The 21,859-nt window shown below is 33.5% G+C and overlaps 1 protein-coding gene across 1 annotated transcript in view; it reads left to right on the forward strand.

Moving 5' to 3' along the window:
- Positions 1 to 17,956, forward strand: part of LOC140754959 (multiple PDZ domain protein) — a 193,711-nt gene extending 175,755 nt beyond the window's left edge. The window contains exons 28-36 of the mRNA XM_073090118.1: positions 11,774 to 11,827; positions 12,194 to 12,295; positions 13,259 to 13,330; positions 13,755 to 13,851; positions 14,351 to 14,398; positions 15,162 to 15,286; positions 15,615 to 15,776; positions 16,324 to 16,461; positions 17,331 to 17,956. Coding sequence (XP_072946219.1) covers positions 11,774 to 11,827; positions 12,194 to 12,295; positions 13,259 to 13,330; positions 13,755 to 13,851; positions 14,351 to 14,398; positions 15,162 to 15,286; positions 15,615 to 15,776; positions 16,324 to 16,461; positions 17,331 to 17,498 — 966 coding nt within the window. The 3' untranslated portion in view covers positions 17,499 to 17,956. The remainder of the gene's footprint in view (positions 1 to 11,773; positions 11,828 to 12,193; positions 12,296 to 13,258; positions 13,331 to 13,754; positions 13,852 to 14,350; positions 14,399 to 15,161; positions 15,287 to 15,614; positions 15,777 to 16,323; positions 16,462 to 17,330) is intronic.
- Positions 17,957 to 21,859: the final 3,903 nt, after the last annotated feature.

Here is a 21,859-nt window from a genome sequence, read left to right on the forward strand (position 1 = left end):
CTACAAGCATATGAATATACATACAATACATACACCAAAATAATATTTTTTATATTTTTTGTCTGTCTGTCTGTTGGCGCACACCTACCGCCACACCTTATTATGCCTAATAACAGTATTGTTATGCGCTGCTGTGTTATTGTTTAAAGGGTGTGGTACGGGACAACGGTCCTTGAGGTGTTTCAACTTAGTCCTAAGAGTTACTAACGTCTCTGTGGCCGACTTCAGATAAGACTGTAATGTTATCTGAGGCTAATTACATGGGCGGCAATATCTGCTTGCCATCAATAGATCTGTTGGCTCATTTCCTGCTTATATACTATAATAAAAATGGAAAGTCAATCGAAATTTTTATAATATTATAATTCCTAAAAGTAGAAATGAATATAATTATGTGCAATGTATATAAACACAGAAACAATAATACACAGATATAACAATTCCCGTAAATGTAGGTATAAACAATATTCATATAAATATATCACTTACAAATAACCACACATTATTTCAATGTGTGTGTCACGTAGAACAAATACATGTAAAGTGGCAAAGTAAATACGTATTTAAGGGGAAGGCTCATGGTTCATATTGTCTATCTCCTAAAGAAGTCACGATTTGCTCAACTGCGGAGAGTAACTTAATTTTCGAGCCTACTCGTATGTATGTATCTATGTATGTGTCTATATATGTATGTATGTATGTATGTATGTATGCATGTATTATTCTTTGCACGCCCTGCAGCAAAGGGCTTGACGGATTTAAACATACGGGATATTTTTGAATTCGTATTAATTGTGGGAGTAACATAGGCTATATTTTTGGTAGTCACGTTATATGGTTTTATTATAATTCTCTTGTTTAAAAAACTTAAGTTAATACTAAAACAAGAAACTGAGTTAAGTTAAAAACAACTTAAGTTAAGTTGCTCGAAAAGCCAGTTATATTATAGTGGTTTCGAGCTCGGTATTCAATTTAAAAGTTAACTTTTAAATTTTGTCAAATCTGTGTGAAGTCGGTAGACTGCAGGTTTGGTAAAACCGCACTTAGTCATGATATTGTAATCTATTGCTATATGGACTAAGTTGAAACGCTCCATGTAACCTGTGCAAATAAATAATTAATACGACTACGTTGGAACGTCTCATATAACCCATGAATATACAGTAGTAACATAACCCTTCATTATTGATCACTTTGTTACGTTTGAAGACTAAATTATAACGCTTCATGTTACCGACTCAGTAATACCTCTCAGTGAAGAGAGTTGTTCTGTTAATGAGTTGATAAAGCAATGCCGCGATATTAGCTAGTAAATGAGGTTGCATAAATCTTTACTATAGGGGTACTGAATATTTACTGAATGGTATCAGTATTACAATATAGTAGTGTTGCCATGATTTCGGATGTATGTGGGATATTTTCAGGACGCTTTAAATATATAACTTTTTACTTTTATATTAATATGTCATTGGTATTCACAAAAGGCGGTTATTATTTTCTACAGTCTGGGAATAATTTGATTTTAATTTAAATATAATATGTGAAAGGGTTATTAAAAGGGTTATAAGGAAGAAAAACAGTAGAACTCTACCGGTATATTCATTTAAGATATGGCATATTTTTGACTATTTTTTAAAGCTTGAGACAATATTAACGAGATTGATGTATTGGTCAATATAAAAAAGATATTTCAATGCAATATATTATTTTATATAGAAAGAAACCCATGTTACATATCAATTTTAATAAATTTTCTTGGTCCGGAAAGTACTAAATACGAAATATTGTCCCACCTTAAAGTTATTGAGGTAAATAATAATAATATAATTATACCAAATTATTTTCTTTTCATCATAAATTTAAGTACATGAGAACCATTTAATATTCTTCAACGCTTTGGAACAATCCGTAATTATTATAGAAGTTGTGGTTACCTTAGTAATGTATCACTCGTAATCTCCTGTATATTTGTGTAGTAAAAGGCTGTTAAGATATCAGAGGCTAGATAAAAATAATATAAGGTAGGGAGAGGCGAGGTACCATTAAATAAATGTACATATGAACTGATATCGCTTGCTATACTACATAATAACGTGCCCCGCTGTTTCACTCGCGTTTACTGGTGAAAATTTCATTAAAATAACATTTTTAAAATTTCCAAAAAATTTAACTCTGAAGATTTTTCTTATTCTTTTTTTTAAATAGGCAAGTTAGGTAAATTAGGTACATTTAAATAGGAAATACCGTTACAATCGTTAAACCCTTTCGGAGATTAGCTGAAACTAACAGACAGACGGACATACAGGCAGTTTAGTTTAGTTTGCAATTAATTCTTATTCTTTTTGTTTTAAATAGGCTAAGTTAGATAAGTTAGGTACTCCTTATTAGTTAAGTAAGTTAGGTACATTCAAATAGAAAATACCGTTACAATCGTTAAACCCTTTCGGAGATTAGCTGAAACTAACAGACAGACGGACAGACAGGCAGTTTAGTTTAGTTTGCAATGAATTCTTATTCTTTTTGTTTTAAATAGGCTAAGTTAGATAAGTTAGGTACTCCTTATTAGTTAAGTAAGTTAGGTACATTTAAATGGCAAAGAAAATACCGTTACAATCGTTAAAACCATTTCGGAGATTAGCTGAAACTAACAGACAGACGGACAGACAGGCAGTTTAGTTTAGTTTGCAATGAATTCTTATTCTTTTTTTTTTTAAATGGGCTAAGTTTGATAAGTTAGGTACTCCTTATTAGTTAGGTAAGTTAGGTACATTTAAATGGCAAATAAAATACCGTTACAATCGTCAAAGCCCTTTTGGAGATTAGCTGAAACTAACAGACAGACGGACAGACAGGCAGTTTAGTTTAGTTTGCAATGAATTCTTATTCTTTTTTTTGTAAATAGGCTAAGTTAGATAAGTTAGGTACTCGTTATTAGTTAGGTAAGTTAGGTACATTTAAATGGCAAAGAAAATACCGTTACAATCGTTAAACCCTTTCGGAGGTTAGCTGAAACTAACAGACAGACGGACAGCTAGGCATTTTAGTTCCGATACGGTTGATGGTGGCGCTATGTGAGCGAAAACGTAAACGTTGACATTTGGAGCAAACGTAAAACTAAGGGTACACTATACGAGTTTTTCAAATGTGTAGAATCTACTCTGTAGTTAGTCAAATCAAAAACTATAAAAACTAACGAAAAACGCTTAAAGGGAGACTAGTGAGATTTCGTCTAAATTTAAAACTTCATCATTATTTTATTGATTAGCTTTTAAGATTTTTTCTAAATAACTTTTTTCAAAAGCACATAGCACATTTTTGTCATAGATTAAAACAAGAAACCATTTTCGTAACAGGAAACCAAACGAGTTTAATTTAAAAAATACGTCCTTTATTATTGAGAAGGATAATGTTTGCATCGTCCGGGATCGAACCCGGACACTAACCAGTTGTATTAGACATAACATTTGCAAAAATAAATCAACTCCGACTGACCACAAATTAGCTGTGCATCTGAACCTTTGAACTAATTCGCATTATACGCTCCGTGGAGCGAAATAATCAGAGGATAGCGTACACTATAACTAGTAATTAAACGGTCATGCTGGTGGTCAGGGTTCAAATCCGTGGACATATCTATACTCCAATAAGATAGGCGTCCGTTTGTAATCAACCCCAGATAAGATTAGATTCCTACCTTAGATCGGCTACAGATGCATTTCTTCCCTTCAGGACTAATTTGCAACGCTTCGTGTTAGTATATTTCTCCTTATAGTGGCTGTGAGTGTAGAAAAGTTTAGTCGCCTATAAAATTAGCCAGCGTCGTGCGGTCACGATTTGGATGGGTAACCGCTAGTTTATATAATGTGCCCCTGCCCAGAAAAAAACGTTGAATCCCGGTTGTATCAATATAACAATAGTCATTATATGGAGAAGGTTGTAGAATCTTGAATGTGGTCGAACCCTTTTAGGTTCAACTCCGGCGGCACCACCGCCACACCTATTTCTATCTAATAACATCAGTGATGTGGGTTTGATTACAGACGTCCATGGGCGGCAGTAGCCACCTACCATCAGGTGAACCCATGGACTGTATGCTCGTCTGCTACTCATATATTATAAAAAAATTAATGACGTCATACTGGCCGTAAAACAACCCGTTAATACGACAGACTAATCTATCATGATCACTGTATTATAGGCACTGCACTGTCGCTCCGTAAGTGGAGCCGTGTAAACACGCCTTTATCTACGATATCTCAACAGGCTTTTACTTGCACAAACAACTAAATAAGTGTGATGTAGCACGGTGATACTATATTGTGTTGAGTATTTTTATAGAAAAAATCGATGAAATTTTGAAGGTGGTTGGTCTCGAAAATATATGAAATTTTGAAGAATCCTTTGCGGTTCGATTTCAGGAGGATCACTGGCATACTTATTTCTGTCTAATAACAGTAGTATTAAGAGATGCTGTAATCTGGTTTGAAGGGTGTGGTAAGGAAACATACTTAACCGAAGCGTTTTAACTTAGTCCTGTTGGGTAGCAAAGCGTCTGTGTTAATTAATTTTGTTAGTTAATGGGTAGCAGTGGCCACTTACCATCAGGTAGGTTGCGTACTCGTTTGCTACTCCCGTTTTATAAAATTAAGAAAAAGATTGGTAAAGGGAGTTTAGACCTCGCGTGTTCCTGAACCATTTTGAAATATAAATTAACGCTTACAAATGTACATATTCATGTTTTTGGAATTGAAAAATAAATATGATTGACTAAAAACATGATTTACCGTTAATCATTACAACTCCTACTGTTTCTTATGTCGCACAAATCTTTTGACGAATGATATACATATACTCATATAATTTCTCTGAGACTTCATACTACGTTCGATTGATAAATATTCGTGACTTAAAAAATAATTATTCAATATCCGTATTCGATCAGTTTTAAGAAAAATCTACTTTATATTCTATATAAACAATATTACAAATATCTTATATTCAATAGCAAACAGTGATGAGTTAGGTAAATCGAAAATTATCAAAATACTTAAAGACACTTAAAAACTTTCTACCAAATGACTCAACTAACTAACATATCATGACTAAAAGTGATACCGTGATGTGTAAGTGACGATGCCACCAATACAGTGATGACTGTGATGACTGAAGTGCGACCGCGTGATGCCGAACTAACTCACTACAAGCCAGCAGTCCTGTTGAGATCGATATGGAGACGTACGTTGTCATTCAAGAAGAAGAAAGTGAGTATGATAGATAGTGATATGATAGTCTCGTTAATATAAAAGTTACTAAAATGAAAAATGCATTTAAGTATTTTATTTGTGTGTGTGTTAATAATATTGTATTGCAATTTGGAGAACAAAATAGTGATAAGTTAGACAGTAAGGTACTGAAATTTATTTTGTAAAAAGAAATAATTTTATTGCGAAGGAAAGAATAGTGATTAATTAGGCTCTTATGTGCTGTTATACTATAAATATTAAGATTATTCAGTAAAACAATTAATATTAAAAAGTGATAAGTTAGTTACTTTTCAAAAAACTACGACCATTTATGCTAATTAACTTAATTTACTAAAGTAACTCTACCGTAAATACGGTGCTTTCTCTGAGAACTAAATTAACGGTTTCTACACTATTACTCAAAAACATTCCACGTAATAGGTTTGAGATTTTATAAATGAAGACGGTACAGGAGTCTAAAGTCAAGGTATATTATCAAGTCTGTTTTGTATGGGATCAAAGCTGAGACCTTGTAAGATGTGCATTGTGATACTGCACCACGTGAATCATATTTACGATATATTTCAATAAAGGCCTTTTACCTGTCACGCGGGATTGTCGGCCCCGGGTGCAGTGCCGGTCCATGTGCGTGTCACTCGTATCCTATACATTTATATATCTACTAGTGGTGCCCGCGGCTTCGCCCGCATTTTAAAGAAATAATATGATATACATAAAACGGAAAATTTGTACCTGCATTGAAATGACAGTGATGCCATCTGTCGAAAATTGGTCTTACCAAATCCCAAACCCTCGTGGGCTCTTGGACAACAACTTTGCTAAAGATCATCACTTGATTAATTGCATAGTTTCCGATTCTATAACAACTTACGAATTAAAAATTAATAAAAAAAACCTTTTCCCACGGACTAAATTGTGAATCTAAACCATTCTCAAGTCGTTTAGGAGGAGTTCAGTGACATACACACGCACATAAGAAATATATATGTAAAGATGTGTGGCTAGCTTTCGTGTCAAGTAAGCCACACGCACGCTAGATGCTGTAGACTGCAGCAAATTCATTCACGCATGCAGTTCAAACACGCACGCGGACTAAAAAATATACCTGCGTGACAAGAAAAAGGCACTTATTGTAGATTTTAAAAAGAAAAAAAACCGCATTAAAATCTATTTTACATGCTATGATAAGGAAAGGAAAACTTTGTTTGTTTGTTTGTAATGAATAGGCTCAAAAACTACTGGACCGATTTTAAAAATTTTCACCATTCGAAAGCTACATTAGCCACGAGTAACATAGGCTATATTTTATATGAAACATATTTGATAAATAGATTTTGAGGCGGTACAAAGTTTGCCGGGTCAGCTAGTGTTAAATATTAAAAGCGTCAAACGCCTTTCTATTTACCTTCTAACTTATTTTTGTGTGGGGGTTGGAAAACGACGCAATACGTAGGTAAATAACAGAATTATCTCGACGGAAATGAGACATGAGTGGATTTGATAATAGTCGCTAAGCTTACATAATAAGCTTGATAAAAATGACAAAACAAATTTTGACAATAAATGTAACACATAGTCATAATTTGTTTTAACGTTTATAATAACAAATATGTATTAAGAAAAAAGTAATATTTAATAAATTATGCAATAAAATGACATAAATAAAAAAAACATTAAAACTCGCAATCGTTTTCAAAGGTATGTGCACTGTGCAGTCTACCAATACGCACTCGGCCAGCGCGGCGGACTATGGCCTAATCCTTCTCATTCTGAGACGAGACCAGTAGTGGGCCAGTGACGGGTTGATGATGATGATGATGATGATGAAATCGCAGTCAGTAAATATTAAATTAATCAATTCAAAAATACATATGTTATTCGAAGTAGATTCTTTACAGAACTCTTCTTGAACGTCAATATATCTACCGCCACTTCGCAAGGTATATCGTTATGGAGAAGAAGCGACGAAAGAAACTCTATATCACACATCTTAAAAAAATACTAAACGTTCTTCATATTTTTTGTATTATTAAATAAATATCTGAATAAATTCGGTCTTCTTTAATGATAAATCGTAAATAAATAATGATTTCGATTTTTATCAAACATATTAAACACTTCGTTAAACTTTAATTAACTATTACTAAGTAAAAAGACGTCGCAATATGGTATACTGGTACTGTTGTTTGCGCGTGCAAACATTGGGCAGACGCTACCACAGTTTGCACAAGTGTGAAGGAACTGTGCAAACATCGCTGAATACGCGTGCTCTTATTTTTAGCACGGACATTATATTGTTCTAGTCATTATTTTGCACCTAAAGTAATATATTATACTATATAATAATGATAGGCATAATTGTTTATTTGTATAAATAGCACATATTAGTGGTTGAAAATCTCATCTCTCATAGAGTCTTTTTTAGAATGAAAGGTTTAGGCCACAGTCCACCGCGCTGGCCAAGTGCGATTGGTAGACTTCACACACATTTGAAAACTTTTTAAAAAGAACTTTCAGGTGTGCAGGTTTCCTCACGATGATTTAGTTAACTGTTATAGCAAGTGATCATTATTAAATTTATAATACCCACATAGCTTTTAAAAACATAAGTGCCTGTTTCGACAGATCTTTTGAAATGCCGAAGTTCATCCAATATTAATACTATTACTAATAAGATATCATTGTCTCGATCAAAAAAAAAACACGGTTTAATCACCCGTTAAATTCGTGCACAAACCAGTTGTCAAACGTAATTTGTTTGTAGTCTAAACATTTGGCAGACGTGGCAAACATTTGCACAAGTGGGCTCAAACTGTGCAAATATGGGCACAAACGCGCATGCGTTGAAAAATACACTTCTTAGTTAATACGTCGGTAAAAAAGTTAAAAGTCAATAGATTGCTTAATAGAACGCTTCGTGTGAATTTGGTTAACAATTATAATTCAAATTTCATTTTAATTTGAAATTTAAATAAAGACAAAATAAATTGTAAACTGTAATTATCTTTGTTATTTTTCTCGATATTTTGTCGTCGTTACCGTCAAAAAATAGAATACTTAACTCCTATTTTGACCTATATCCTCAATTACTCCATCTCGACATGCAGTTTCCCTCTTATCTGGAAAGAAGCTCAAGTTATTCCCATTCCAAAGAGGTCCAATCCCGTTAGCTTCTCCGATTACCGTCCTATATCCATCCTACCTTTACTGTCCAAAGTTCTTGAGCGTCTCGTACACCAACAACTCAGTTCCTTCGTATCCAAATATAACCTTTTAAATCCCTTCCAATCTGGTTTCCGTTCTGGTCATAGTACGACTACTGCCCTGATGCATATCACGGATGACATCCGCCGAGGCATGGATAACCAACGGCTCACAGTGTTAGTGCTTTTGGATTTTAGCAGTGCTTTCAGCACTGTGGACCATGATATCCTATTGTCCATTCTCCGCTCGTTCAACATATCTCCGACTGCGATAGGCTGGTTTCAAAGTTACTTGCAGGGTCGCCGGCAGCGTATACAGGTACAAGATGTTCAATCTGCTTGGTCTGATATACTTGCCGGGGTACCGCAAGGTGGCGTGTTGTCCCCTCTTCTTTTTTCGCTCTTTATTAACTCCGTAAGTCTCAATTTAACTTCTCTCTACCATCTTTATGCAGATGATCTTCAAATATACCAGCAAACTACATTAGGAGATCTACCTAACACCATCCACTCACTAAATAATGATCTTGCTCGCATTTTAGCTTGGAGTGATGCTCGAGGCCTTAAAGTTAATCCAAGTAAAACTCAGGTTATCATAATAGGTAGTTCTCGCCTATTATCTAGAGTAGATTTCAATGTGATACCTAATGTAAGTTTTGATGGATTGCGCATACCTTATAGCGATAAAGTTAAAAATCTTGGCTTATACTTTGACAAACACTTATCATGGGCACATCAAATTGATGAGGTAAGTAAGAAAATGTTTTCCGTGGTGGGCTCGCTCAGGAGGCTTCGTAATTTTCTCCCGACGGCGACTAAAATTGCGTTAACAAAATCCTTACTCTTTCCCATTCTCGACTATGCCGATGTTTGCTATCTTGATTTAACGGAAGAGCAACTTAATAAACTTGAGCGTCTTCAAAACTTGTGCATTCGTTTTATATTTGGGATCCGCAAATATGAACACATATCCGATTATCGAACTAAACTCAAGTGGCTTCCAATCCGACTTCGCCGGAATATGCATATTCTTTCTGCACTTTACTGCGTGTTGTTCAGTCCCAATACTCCTACCTATTTAAAAGATCGTTTTCAGTACCTTCACCTTTCTCATGATCACTATCTTCGTTCCTCCATAAATCTCTCCCTTCAAACTCCTTCTCATACTACCTCCTTCTTCAAAAAATCCTTTTCTACTACTGCTGTTTCCTTGTGGAATAAACTACCTCTCCATATACGTCGTGCTAAATCGCTTGATACGTTTAAAAATGAAGTTATGAAATTCTATTCTAATCCATAACTTTCCCTCTTCCTGTCGTCATTTGCATTTGCATGAGATATTATGATCCATTTCTTCTATCAATATTTATTCTCTTATGTGCTTTACTTTATTCGTCTGTGCTTGTTTCTGTTTTTTTTTTTCTTTCTTGTTGTTTGATTTATCATTGTGTACTATATTAACTATGTTACCTTTCATATTCCTTCTCCAACTTCATACACACTTCCCACTTTCCTCACTATCTTCCTTACTTTTCCATGCATAGGTTGTCTGGAAGAGATCGCTGCTTAGCGATAAGGCCGCCTATTGCATACGACTAACTATATAATTGTATATCATTGTTATGTTCTGTTGAAGTGTGCAATAAAGAATATCTATCTATCTATCTATCTATCTACTTCATTAATAAATAATTGAATGAAATTATTAAATTAATATTTTTATTTTTAATTTGTATCTTTTACATTCTGGAAAAAGAAAAACTAAAACCCACCAATTAATTTATTTTATTACTCATTTATTCATTTATAATTGATATCTTTTTTGTTACAATTTATCTGATAACGCTATTTTGTTTTATTTCTCATTGTATTTAGTAACAATAGGAAAATTAATTATTTCATGTATTCTATCGAACAAAATTACTTCAATTAAAATTCAATTAATTATAATCAATTAAAACGTTCTCATTCAGCACCAAACAATGATAATTACAAATTGTGGGAATTGATTTCAACGAGATTATAATGTAGCTTTAATTTTGAAATAAATTGCATAATTATTTATAATTTGCTTCAAATTAAATTTCAAATGGGGGCATTTCTCGGTTATAACATATAAATTGGTTACAATGTTTATTTAAATAAACATTACATTCATTAGACATATATTATATTCGTGCCCTATTACATTACACGTTACATTGAACAGAATATTTTTTTTGGCAAATGGGAAGCCGGGTGTCTTACCCGATGTCATGGGAGCCACACTGGATTTTTACTCATTAAAATCCCTCCATGGCCGTCCTCAGAGCAACGAACTAAGGGATCTCTAATGATAACTTCACAGACCTACTGGTGGGTCTGCTTGGTGGGTTCTGGAAGACGAAGGTCTCGGGCTCTGCTCGCGAAGAGTTACGCTCCTTCCACACCTTCAAGTGTTTACGATATACGACAAACTTGTGCTGTAGACATTTTTCGCTGAACGATACGTATTTCAGTGATTGTTTGGTCCTGACGAGCTTTTTTCGGTGATAAATACTCATTTCAGAGATTTCTTTGTCCATGGTTCCTACCCTTGCCGCCGACACAGAAAGCCCTCTTTTAGTCATTTCTATGATAGGCAGGGAATACCATAGCTCAAGTCCTGAGACAAGAATCCTATACCTACAATTATATAATGTAAATTACACTCATTATAGCAAACCGGTTATTACTGTCTCTTACAACAAGATAATGTTCCGTTACATTATCTCGTGTTAACAATTAGGTTAGTATACATTTTTATTATAATTAATTACGCATATTAAGTTAAGAGAAATTAGACTACCCTTTTGCGCGGCTTTGCGTGGAGATTTGGGTAGGATTTTTCTTACGTATACCTTACATATTTTGAGAGATAAATATTCCATGATATTATAGAAAAATAAAAAAATATATATTTTTTTATATAAATAATTGCAGGTGCCGCGGCTTCGCCTGCGTTTAAAAAACAACATGACATACAAATAACTTAAAATTTGTACCGTCATTGGAATGACAGTGGCGCCTTCTGTCAAAAATTGGTCGTACCAACTCAGAAACGTTCGTGGGTTCATGCACAACAACTTTGCTAAAGATCACATGATCAAATTCACAGTTTCTAATTTAATAAAGCACATATATGCAAACATTCATTTTTTAAATACATAGATATATCTTATATCTATTATTTGTTACATAAATATAAAAAGGAACCCACTATCTTAAAATTTCATGAAATGTATTACTTGTATTGTGTTAAATGTATGTATTTTTTGTATTTTTCAGGCGGACGACCGGTTCGTGAACTACAAAAATGTTCGAGATATCATCATAAAAAAGGTACTTTTTACAATACAATACAATGCAATATAAAGCAGTGAAAAATAATCGAAACGTGTTTCGCTCAAAAACGGGGCATTATCGGGGAAAATTGACTCTACGACGACTAATCGTTATAACGATCGTTAACCGTTACAACGATTGTTATATATTATTATTATTATAACGATCGTTAACCGTTATAACGATTGCTAGATTGTTGCGAAGTAGTTTTAATCCTAACTTATTAGCATGGATTGCGCGCCGTCTTCGTCCCGCTAATATCTACAATTTGCTGTTGCGACGCGACTCGTTTCTATATTCAGAGCGGACTAGCAGTTTGGCGTGGAGTCTACCAACATAACAATATGGACTATGTGATTCCAGGGTCAAGGAGGCTTGGGCATCATGATCATCGAAGGTCGCCACGCGGAGGCCGGTCGTGGAATATTCGTCTCCGATCTACAAGAAGGCAGCGCTGCAGAACTGGTAATTATTCGTTATAATTACATACGAGTAGGTTGATATTTTTAGTCATTACTAAAAAGAACTTACTTGTAGAACTTTTTAGTCATTACTAAAAAGTTAAAAGTAAGTTGATTGAAAATAGCTTATTTTTTAAAACACTACTGAAAACTTTTTGAAGGTGGTAGAACCCTTTGTGGTTGGATTCCGGCGATAGCACCAGCACACCTATTTCTGCTTAACCGATTCCGTGCGGATGGCACCACAGTTGTGCCAAGAATGTCTTTTGTGTATGGCGGGTGGCACCTGAGAGGTGCCAAAATTTGAAGCCATAAAACTCGGATAAATTGACGTTTATCAAAGTTGTTCTGAAAACAAAAGTGTCTTTATTTATCACATAGATCATTCCTAGAATGTCAGTTTCAGCAGATCACGTGATTTCACATACTTCAGGGATTGTAAACCTTTCAAAAAATATATTATATTATTTTGCAAATTACTTTTCGTTAATAGTAATCCAATAGAAACTGGATTAAAATATTCATACTTTGGTGATTATCTTTGTCTGAATAAATAGCGCAATCAATTTCGATATTCTATTAGTAACCTTTTAATAATTTGAATTTGTATGCTAAACAACACACCAGAAAAGAACTATCATTGCGCGTTTGGCACCACAGTGGTGCCACGAAATATTTGTTCGCCGCCAGGCGTTAAAGTTTGTCCAAAAGGCCGCCTCATTGAATCGGTTAGTAATAGCAGTGTTGATTACAGATGTCAGATGGGCGGCAGTAGCCACTTATCATCAGGTAGACCTGAATGCTCGTCTGCTACTCCTATATTATAAAGAAAAATAAAAAGAATGGAAGAATATCAGAACTATCTCGCTATAAATTCAGTTTTAACACGATGAAAGTATTTAAAGGTGAACAAACAAGTGATATTTTTATCATTGCAATATTATAAGTTGTTTGTTTTTATTTACAGGCCGGTTTAAACATCGGAGACATGCTGTTGGCTGTGAACAAGGACTCCTTGCTCGAATGCAGTTATGATGCTGTGAGTATCTTCAAATTTTGGTATTTCTTTGTTTTCTTTTGGCGTTTATATACGTAACAATCTGGTCACTGAAGTCGATAAATGTACTTTAAATGTTGATGAAATTTCTTTGTATTCTAATACTAAAGTCAAAACTTCTTGAACTAGACCTACAGGATTCATTTGTATTTGATCTGAAGGGTCTAATAAGGCAGATTCCTTTCATTGATCTGTTATATCTTAGTCGTCAGGACCACTGATTTATATGGAGTTGGTTACAGAATTATTTATATAACTATAAGTTTTTGTAACATCCATTTTATGGAAAAAGTCTGATGGTGATGGATGGTAGTCGAAAATCAATTTTTAAGTAATGAAAATTTTAGATTTGGTTAATTTCAGCTATATTCATGTTTATTCAGAATTATGTGATATAAAATTTCAGGCTGCAGCGAAATTGAAGCAAACTGAGGGCATAGTGACACTAACAGTTAGTACACCTAATGTCAAAGAGAATGAGAAAGCTGAAGAAATAAAAGCAGGTATGTATGTATAAATTGATATATGGTTAGATCTGCAAGCCTTTGTACGTTATACTGGCAGGCCTATGAAAAAGAGGATTTAATTACTAAGACAGATCTATGTTCCACAGTAATTAACAAAAATAAAGTATAACTTTGTATTAAATTCTATAATGATGCCATACGACAGTGCTATACTATACCTTAATAATAATAAGATTAACTATATTTTACATTAGGGGTGCCTTCTCACCAAAAATGTACGAGATGGACGTGTGTCAAATTTATCAATAACATTGCTTCAATTTTATTTAATGAAATTTCCTTTAATAAATTTGGTCTTGTTATATTTTACCCAGTAAACAGCATGATACAAATTGCAAAAAATCTCTTATTAAGACATTCACTGCCGTATAAAGAGTCGCTATTTTCTAATTATAAAATATCGTTGCATCAAAATAAATTATTGTGCGATTAAAACGTATAGTGCGATTAAATGAGCCCATTTTCTTTATTCTAGATGCCCCAGCTGAAAAAGCAGAAGTCAAGCCGGCGGCTCCTGCTAAAGGTAACAGAAACTTATCAGAGACCATTTATTATAATAATTCACATTTCTCAACCCTATCAGATATATTTCTGCAATGTACTGATATTGTGCTAAGATTTTAAAGTTGTAGTAAGCGAGAGACATTTATAACTTGCCCTCGGAAAGTAAAATACTCATTAATATTAAAATTTATCACTTGATTTTTTTTTGTCTCCTGTTAAGTTTGACCGCAATCACCTACAATTAAAATCAATTCGCCCATTAGTAATAGTCAGTCTTAGCCAATTTTTGGCTACCAGTTAAAAATTTGACAAATATTGCCTAAAAAATTTGTCGAAATATGAACTTTGTAGGCAAAAATTGGTCAAGATTGATTATTATTTGTTACTAACGTGCGTTAGGCAAATTTATTTACTTTCCTATATACGAGTATAGTAACTTTCACTTAGCACAATTAAAAACAGGATCATCACAACCTCTTTTTACCACGCTTTTATTAGCTTGTAACGGAATCTTTGAACTCGATTTTTACCCTCTTTGAATGGTCCAATTGATTTAAAATTTTTAACACTTCTCAAGACTCGATGACAATATACGATTTTGATAATTTTGTCCCATTCTCCTCATCAGGATCGCCAGGATTAACGATTTTCCTTGAGCAAATGTAGCGTAGCGTTGTTTTTAGTTTTTAAACTATAATAATTTTTGCCTAAGAATATCGTATCATCAAAATTACTTTAAATTACCAGTATATTGTTTAACACTTCTATTTCTTATATTATAGCGGAACCCCCACCAGACCCTTCAGTGGCTCCAGTGAACTCCAACCAGGACACAGTGATCGAGATCAACTCTAACAACGAACTACTTGGCGTTGTGTTATTGGGTGGTAGCGATACTCTGATTAATGTGAGTATGTGAGTTTTTAATTATATAGGAGAAGCAGACGAGTAGTCCACCTGATGGTAAGTGGCTATTGCCGCCCATGAAAATCTGTCATCAACCCCAGATAGGATTAGATTCCTACCTGAGATCAGCCACAGGTGCCGCTATCCCTGAAGACTAAGCTGGAACGCGTCGAAAAAGTATGTCTCCCTTACCACACCCTACAAACCAGAACACAGCAGCGCTTAACACTGCTGTTATGAGGCAGAAAGTGTGGCGGTGGTGCCGCCGGAGTCGAACCACATTTAATTCTTTTTATACCACCTTTCTGATTATTTTATTTATTTTTCAGGGCCCAGCAGCTATTATCCTGGACATATACAAGAACGGGGCGATCGGCAAAGACGGGAGGCTGCAAGTGGGCGATCAGATCAAAGACTGCAACGGCATTGCCATCACTAAGGAGATGTCGCACGATAGAATATCTATGACTATTAAGCAAAAGGCTCCGAAGGTTAGTACATCGATTATTTTTATTTATTTTACTTTATTCGTCCTCCTTCGTAGTGATCGTAATTTGGATAATGAAACTGAAGTATAACAAGAAATGAAAAAAAGAATTGGCAGCCAACCTTCTTAGGACTCTCTTGAAATACGGATTGGGCTCTTTGCTTTCTTTAATTTATGCATGTAATTTTTTTTTGACATTTTAATTTTGATTATTTTGTTATTATTTAAGAGGTTATTTTAAAGTATATCACTTGTATTCTTTTCATAAATAATTTAATTTCAATAAGGCTTAATCGTATTTCGACGACAACTATCTTATTTTTTTGGAAAATATTCCTTTACCTCTAATAATTTAAGCACTTTCTAAATCCTTTGTTCTAACTTCGTCTTTTTAAAATATATATTAATTACTTGAATATCATTCAGTAAAAACCTTATAACTGTTAAATTATTAATGTTTTAATATTTCATACAACAGTAAAAACATTATAACTATCATTTGCAACAATAGCATACGACAATAAAAATGTATTCGTATTAATTATTTCCAGTTAAAAATGACGATCCATCGGCAAGACCCCCTGGCGTACGACGAGGTGGAGGTGGAGCTGACCCGCAAGGGGGGTCGGCCGCTGGGGGTCACGTGTGTGCAGCCCGTCGCCGCGCAGGGGGTCTACCTGGGGGATCTGGTGAGTCCACTAAACATTCTTCATTTTTTTTCTTTTTATAATATAAGAGTAGCAGACGAGCATGCAGTCCACCTGATGGTGAGTGGCTACTGCCGCCCATGGACATCTGTAATCAACCCCAGATAGGATTAGATTTTCCTACCTATGATCAAGCAAAGATGCGCCGCTACCCCTAACGACTAAGCTGGGATGCCTCGGAAAAGTTTCTCATACGACGCCCCTCGAACAACACAGCAGCGCTTAAGACTGCTGTTATCAACCAGAAAAACGTGTGACGGTAGTGCCGCTGTAAACGAACCACAAAGGGTTCGTCTACGGCGACTACCTTACATTTAAAGCAAGTTGAAACAGATGTAACACATATTTTTTAGCATACGGTGAAGTTGTGCGTGATGATGTAACACATGTTTGTGTAGGGTAAAGTCTGACTGAACTGTCTTACACATATTTTGATGTGAAACATCTATAGCCGCACGTAAAACCGATTTCTGGCGTGGCGACGCATGCCGACGCTATACGATGGTATATATATACAGTCTATATGCAGTAGTGTGTACGGTGTGGCGACGCGTCGCCATGCGCAAAAATCGTAATATTTTATTTTATCATTATGACATATTTAGTTCCTATCACAATATGTTCTTTTCTGCATATTATTTTTACAAAATAATGTCAATGTTTCACATCTGCCAGGCGTCCCGTGACGGCTCACATTGTTTTTTTTTTAGAATAGATACTAGATTATTGTGATACATATTTCACGAGGGGTGACGTTGCACAATGTAATAGGACGAACTATCGCGTGATGTAACACATACTTCTAACGTAAAGGGAAGTTGCGCGCTATGTAACACATATTTTACTTACAGTTACCCGGCTCCCCGGCCGAAGTGGACGGCAAACTCCAAAAGGGTGACATCCTAGTAGCAGTGGACGGTAAGGACATGACCAATGCAGATCTAATAGCAGCAGCCACAGCCTTCAAGTTGACGGGGAATAAGACGACCATCAAAGTGAAAAGGTTCAAGATTAGGTAATCGGTGTAGGGGTCAGATTGGTTTAACGCTTCGTAACGGTTCATATGCGTTTTTGTAGGAATTGCGGTGTAATGTTCACGCTGTTTTGGGCTTTATTGTTTTGGAAGTTGGACAGATGTTATTTCTGAGGACTAAGTTGGAATGGTTCTTGTAATTGCATCTTCTCACCCCAGTTTACCTAACCTAGTATAGTCCGCGTAAAACTGCTAGTCCGCTCTGAATATAGAAATGAGTCGCGTCGCCATAGCAAATTGTATGACTACACCTGCTCGCGACAACTTCAGAGCGGATTAGCAGTTTGGCGCGGACTATAACTTAGTGGCGGTATTCTTTCGACTGGTTTGTGATAGACATATGGGGTCATTTGAAAAATCTCGTTAATTTAAAATTTTAGAACCTCCAGATATTCACATCTTCACATAATGGGAAAAGAATACATAAAAATTCTCAGAGTAACCCCTAGAGTAAAAATCCTAAAATTATACAATATTTATAAAATAATTTTAAAAATTTAAAAAGTTATATAATATGAATAGTTATTTTTAATATAACTGAAAATTCATTTATTTTTATGCTACTCGGTATATTAAAAAGTTTATGAAATTAATAAAATAAAATGAATAAATAAAGTCCAAAACAGCGTGTAACAAAATATATAGTTTATTTTCACATTATAAACAGTTTAGTCAACATACATACATTGTTTGCAGTAGTTTAAATATCTTAATAGCAAGCAATGTATAGTTCATAGTATAATATAAGAATTATGTTACAGGAATAAAACAGTTATGGTATAATCTATTCTTTCTGACTATAGTTATGATGGGTTTACACTATCGTGCATATTTAAAATTAAAAATAAAAAGGATATGCTTGCATATATTAAATTAAATTGAATAATATAACGATTTTTTTGTTTAGATTTCACATGAACTTATATTATCACTTATGCTTTTTTTTTCGCATGAAAAATTACGTGTTTATGTATTCTCACTAAAATATGTACATATGAGATATGTATGAACATAAAGAACATAAAAAATAATATATAGAGTTAGCCAATAAGTTACAAGCTACAGGATAACAACAATCACCTTATACCAACAACAACAAATTAACAATAAATTAAAATTGTAATTTATAATTATTATTAACTGCAACGATAATGTAAACCTTTTCTTTATTATTTAAATATTTCTGTTTCTTCATACCTCAAAAACGGGTCATTATATTTTTTCTTAAGGTGACTAGACAATAAGACTTTACGATAAATGTCTTTCCTAAAACTATAAGGTCAGTGCATATCTACCACAATGTAAAATTATCACATTGTAAAATTATTTGACAGGTTTTTAAAATTATAATTATACTTTTATAATTTATTTCATATATCTTGTGCACTGACCTTTGAAACTTAATAAGATCTTTTAAAAATGTCATTGAAGTCAATTTAATGAAACAATTAGCTAATTATTTTAAAATCACATTTAACTTTTAGTAGAAATATTTAAAATTGCTGTCATAATTTCATTTTGATTCCAATTGATAATAACATTATATTATTATTAATTATTAATTTAACCAATTATTACCAGTTTTATTTAGAGAAATATTATTGTAACATTTCGTTAATAATTAATTATGTGTTTCTTTTAAGCATTTTTGTTATTTTATCTAAGTACCGATATTCATATAAGAAAGCGTTCCTGAAGAAACCAAACCACATAGTTACCGTTTAAAAGATAACCGTCTTAGTTTTAACTAATCTTAATATTTTATTGTAGCTAGCTTTTACCAGCGACTTTATCAAAATTGTAGTTTAAGTAAATGGTTTCTTGTATGCCTTGTAGAATGTTTTTATTAAAAAAAATACTTATTTTGTAGGTGAAAAAACATATTGAATTTAAACAGTGAAACACACTGAATTTAAACATTCAGTCAGACCAGTAAGTGTCGGACCGATAGATTAATTTAGAATTTTGTTCTCATGTAGATTTGTTCTCAAAAGCGAGCCAGCAGTTGTTAGACTTAGGTTAGGTTATATCAGACGTAGTAAGTCTTAGGTACTTACTAAAAGTTTGATTATGAATATGCACGATGGATTTTCTTGTTATGATTGAAAATTTCTTTACAAAATTTCATAATTAAATGCATGCATATATGTGTGTTAGTTAAGTATTACGTTGATCTAATACAAAAATATAAATAAAATGGTAATCGACACTTGTATTATGTAGAAATCGGCACATAGTAGAAATATTATTTATGACATAACCTAACCTAACCTAACCTAAACTAAATCGCAACCAATGAGGTCGCTGGTAAAAACTAGATTATAGGGAATTTTGAAATTGATCATTCGATCAGTATTCATTTGAGTAGATCTGAAATATGTTTGCAAATTAAGAATAAATTAATTAGGCCGAAATGACCCTTGCTTGGTAGCTGTAAGTATATGTTATAGACGTTTTAGGAATAATTTTAGCTGACAAGGAAATTCCCGTCAATTCCCGTAAATTCCCACGCGGGAATTTTACGCTTATTAACTCCCATACATTATTCGGGAATTTCAAATGTTTTAATAGTAACAATTAATTTAATTCAACTCTAGTCCCGATTCCTTTTTAAATATATAGTATTCAATATCTAACGAAATGCCTTTTAAAAATATTAGATAATTATATATTAGGCTTCTTGTTCCACTAATTATAGCCAGTGCTAGTGAGCTAGAAATTTTATAAAATATAGAAATAATCGATTTAAATTAGGGTAAAATAACCGATAGTTGAATCCTCTGAATTTGTAGTTTATTCATATGTAACGCCAAATTTTAATGTCATCATTTTGTTTAAGTACAATTTAATTTAATTAAAATTTAATTTAATTAAAATTTATTTCATGTAAATTAAATTATTCAATTTTACATTAATGTTAAAATGCAGAGAATAATACTTATAATCAAAATAATCATGTTAATTTTTTGTTGACAATGCAATAAACAAAAATAATACTTTTTAAATAATATTTCTCGCAAAGATTATAATTTAAATTTTAAAATTTCTAAAGCCCTAATTCCTCGAAATTAGATAATGATTAAAAGCGTTTTCTAATTTAATTTCTAGTAAGTATGTAATAAATAAAAAGTGAATTGCGTAGCATAATTCTAAATATTTGTAAAGTGTAAAAAGTGTAAGTTTTCCCTATTGTATTAATCTAGTAATGTAATTTAGTTTTAGACTTCAATATAATGGCCTCGGAGTTTTGGCATGCTTTACTATAGAATCTGTTGCTTAAGGATATGAAAGTTTCACCGAGATTGTATTTACTAAGAAAGTTTAAATGTAAAAGTATAATTCGAATATCACTTAATGGATTTAGTTGTGTAGTAATTTGAAAATGTTGTTGCTTGCGGATTAATAAATCGTCTGTATATCTTTCTGCCTAATAACAGCAGTCTAAAGCGCTGCTGAGTTTTGGTTTGTAGAGTGTGGTAAGGGAGACATACTTCTCCGAGGCGTTCCAGCTTGGTCCTCAGGGGTAGCGGCGCATCTGTGGCCGACCTCAGGTAGGAATCTAATCCTATCTGGGGTTGATTACAGATGTCACAATAAAGGACCAAGTTGCCCACTCGAAAGCATTTATATACCAACCTCGTCCAGTAAAAGATTTGGATTATTTCGACAAGTATGTTATTTAGTGGCGCATCATTATGGCTCCCGTAAGAACAGTAAAAGCGATAGAGAGGCCAACATTCGGCGTCCTTTTCCCTCGAATTATTGCTCCAAAGGCAGCGATTTTTTTATTATACAACAATTGTAGTATCAATACCTTGTTAAGTACATATAAAATATTTTAATTTAAAAATAGAAATTGTATTTTTAATTATACAATGTATGCGAATGCAAACTACTATTGAATCATGGGTATATAATTCCTGATACAATATTGTGCGTTACTTTGATATCGTCCAGTTATTATAATTAAATTTACATAAATAAAGTACAAGTTTCAATGGTTTTCATTTAATCTTATTTTCATTCATATTGAAGTTCATATATTGACTTAAATATGTGGTCATCGGGTATAAAAATGCGAAAGAATGTCCGAAAAAAATTATTCAAAAGGCGTTTTTTTGATTAGATATCATACTATTAGATAGACATTTCTTAAATAGATGTCATAATAATGTAACATTTGGATAGTCACAATATACAGACGAATAAACGCGAGTACGAGTATGAAGATACTTACTCGGCTCATTACCGTCGTATTTTTAAGCACAGCGTTTATATAAACCATCTTGCCGCGAAATGCCGGCTACATCCACGTCATTGTTCGGCAAGATTTTTGGCGGATTGTTC

The sequence above is a fragment of the Epargyreus clarus genome, unplaced genomic scaffold, assembly GCF_041222505.1.
Source record: "Epargyreus clarus isolate Ecla_fem2 unplaced genomic scaffold, WU_Ecla_fem_2.2 ptg000032l, whole genome shotgun sequence".
Classification (NCBI taxonomy): domain Eukaryota; kingdom Metazoa; phylum Arthropoda; class Insecta; order Lepidoptera; family Hesperiidae; genus Epargyreus; species Epargyreus clarus.